Source organism: Merops nubicus, unplaced genomic scaffold (genome assembly GCF_000691845.1).
Source record: "Merops nubicus isolate BGI_N331 unplaced genomic scaffold, ASM69184v1 scaffold17283, whole genome shotgun sequence".
Taxonomy (NCBI): Eukaryota; Metazoa; Chordata; class Aves; order Coraciiformes; family Meropidae; genus Merops; species Merops nubicus.
The window spans coordinates 5,469-5,728 of NW_008598405.1; the positions used below are offsets into that span (position 1 = coordinate 5,469).

General features: G+C 60.8%; 1 protein-coding gene across 1 annotated transcript in view; it reads right to left on the reverse strand.

Annotated features, from left to right (window-relative positions):
* Nucleotides 1–260, reverse strand: part of LOC103769803 (tropomyosin alpha-3 chain) — a gene marked incomplete at its 5' end in the record, with an annotated part of 6,365 nt that overhangs the window by 4,740 nt on the left and 1,365 nt on the right. The window contains one exon of the mRNA XM_008937038.1: nt 202–260. This exon is cut by the window's right edge and continues 10 nt beyond it. Within this exon, the coding sequence (XP_008935286.1) occupies nt 202–260 (59 nt within the window). The remainder of the gene's footprint in view (nt 1–201) is intronic.

The window sequence follows — 260 nt, forward strand, 5'->3', positions numbered from 1 at the left end:
CCTCCACAACAAGGCAGAGCTCGACCCCGCAAGCCTCACATCCTCAGCGGACCTAATCCTGCCCCACAGAGTGCTGCCCATGCCTTCACCCCAGACCCCGACCCACCCTGTGCTCCAGGCCTTGTGTAACAAGGTTAGAGACGCCGTGTTAGTTCCCATGCAGAGGGGGACGTGCCAGCTACATGCGAGCAGGTTACTCACGACTCTGCGAGCTCGGCCCTCTCCTCGGTACGCTCCAGGTCTCCTTCTATGATCACCAG